Below are 2,289 nucleotides of genomic sequence, written 5' to 3' on the forward strand. Positions count from 1 at the left end.
AAAATATTTATTTTAAAATATTGCATAATTCATTTTGCATCAAATACAAAGCAAATATTCCAAAAAAATTGTATTTTTTTAAAAAAATAGTTTAAAAAGATATAACTATTAAAAATTTATCTAACTCAAAAATTCGTTTACAAATTTTTAAATTATAAAATTTAAAATAAAAATTAATAAAATATACGGATTTACAGAATAATTAAATATATATATAATTCAAATAATATGATTGTTAACAATAAGTGATATATAACAGAAAGGTGTAATTAAATTCATAATAATTTATGTAAAAATTTAAGTTGCGCAGTTAACTTTACGTAAAGTTGATAGTTGAGAGTCGTTAAATGACTTAAATGATTTGACTAAATTTTTATCTAACGACTCTAAATTATTAACTTCACGTAAAATTGATTGTACTTGAGTTTCCACCGTAATTTATGTATGTATGCATACCTTAGCAATAATAGTGATCCCAAGAGCAGAATTGCCAAAAGGAAGAACACTACTTCCAGTGACAAAAAGATGAAGATTTTCAAGCTGATTAAGTATTTTCATCTCAATGCCATTCTCCTTCTCACAATGAATCTCAATCAAAACATCTTTCCCCATAAATCTTGCTTCAATATCAGGGAGCCCTGTTCCACCATCTTCACTTCTTCTTGTTTCACTTGATATTATTGTACTTTCTTCTAATAATATTTTTTCATTATTGCTCTTCGATTTCTTCACCAATATCACTGACTCTCTGCTCCTCTTCTTGTTTTTCTTTTCTAATTCTTGCACCTGCTCTTGAAGTTGCTTCACATAATCTATGGCTGCTCTAAGTATTGATGCCTTGTCTGTCTACACATCACAATTTCATCAACAAAAAATTAAAATTAATTAATTAATTAAATATCATAATCGATTGTAAAATTCACGAATACTTGTCTTCATATAAAATTGATATTTAATAATTATTAAATGATAATTTAGTCAAATTTATCAAATTATCTATCAGTTCTCGACTACTAATTTCACATGGAGACAACTACTGCTGCACGTGAGTTTTTATTTTTTTTTAAGGTTTAATTACTCTATTAATCCATATAGTTTCACTAAATTTTTAATTAGGTTCTTATACTTTTTTTTTCCTTTCAATTAGGTTCCTACACTGCTTTAATTTTGTAATTAAGTCCTTTCTAGTATAAAAAATATTAAAATTAACCGAATATTTTTTCGCAAATTGAAGGTATCTATAATTAAAAACTTAATTAAATCTTTGACCGCATGTATTTTGATAAAAATATTATGTTAATTTTAATATTTTTAACATAAAAAGAATATAATTATAAAATTAAAAATAATGTAGAGATCTAATTAAAAAAATATAAAAATTTGATTAAAAATGTAGTAAAATTATAAAGATGGACAAAATAATTAAACTTTTTTTAATCATTGAATCGACTTATTACCTTTTAATTGTTAAATAGAATAATATAATATTCAATTATTAATAACATACATAATGAAGTAGTAGTAATGAGCTCATAACACAACTAGTGGAATTATTTAATTTATCAACCAAATTAATTAAAAAACAAAAAAATGTTATCTCCATATAATAATAATAATGCATCATTGGGTCCCTAGCTATCTTCCTTTTCAACTGCTTGCTAATTCCAAAAGTTCCACGTCCTCTTTTAGTGGCGCATTAAAAAGTCATATGGGACTCAGAGAAAATCTGAATCTACTAATTATTAAAGTGTATACTAATATAGACTTTAATTAAATAGTACTTTTAAAATTTAAAATAGAAAAACAAATTAAGAGTAAGACTACGAGAGATAAATGAGTTTGAAATTTATAATTAAAAATATATAGCAATAAAATTATTAGTGTCAACCAAACCATTATTTAAGTATAATAATAATACAATGATTGTGTAAGCAAAGTATTTTGTTATCGAGGGGTTAGGTTTGAATTACTTAATTAATTACAACTTTAGGAGTTATCTAATTAATAATACAAGAAGAGACAAAGTACATATCTTTTTATATGGGGTTGGGTGACGCTTGCATATTGATTATATTTGATTTGATTTGATTTTGATAAAATTAACACTAATAATGTTCAAGGACAACTCTGCCTTTCATATGATTGCCAAAAGTATGTGACTTTTGATTTTATTTTAATTTAATAAAATTATTAATTAAGTATAGTAATATTTTAAAAGCACTAGTTACACTCATCATGTTTGGGCAAGAGGTGTACTAATATTATTATACAAAATGCATGTAGGTCTAT

At 24.0% G+C, this 2,289-nt stretch overlaps 1 protein-coding gene across 1 annotated transcript in view; it reads right to left on the reverse strand.

Annotated features, from left to right (window-relative positions):
- LOC107463851 (transcription factor NAI1-like) overlaps nucleotides 1–2,289 on the reverse strand; it is a 5,149-nt gene that overhangs the window by 660 nt on the left and 2,200 nt on the right. Inside the window, exon 3 of the mRNA XM_016082734.3 lies at nucleotides 457–846. Within this exon, the coding sequence (XP_015938220.1) occupies nucleotides 457–846 (390 nt within the window). The remainder of the gene's footprint in view (nucleotides 1–456; nucleotides 847–2,289) is intronic.

Source organism: Arachis duranensis, chromosome 9 (genome assembly GCF_000817695.3).
Source record: "Arachis duranensis cultivar V14167 chromosome 9, aradu.V14167.gnm2.J7QH, whole genome shotgun sequence".
NCBI lineage: Eukaryota > Viridiplantae > Streptophyta > Magnoliopsida > Fabales > Fabaceae > Arachis > Arachis duranensis.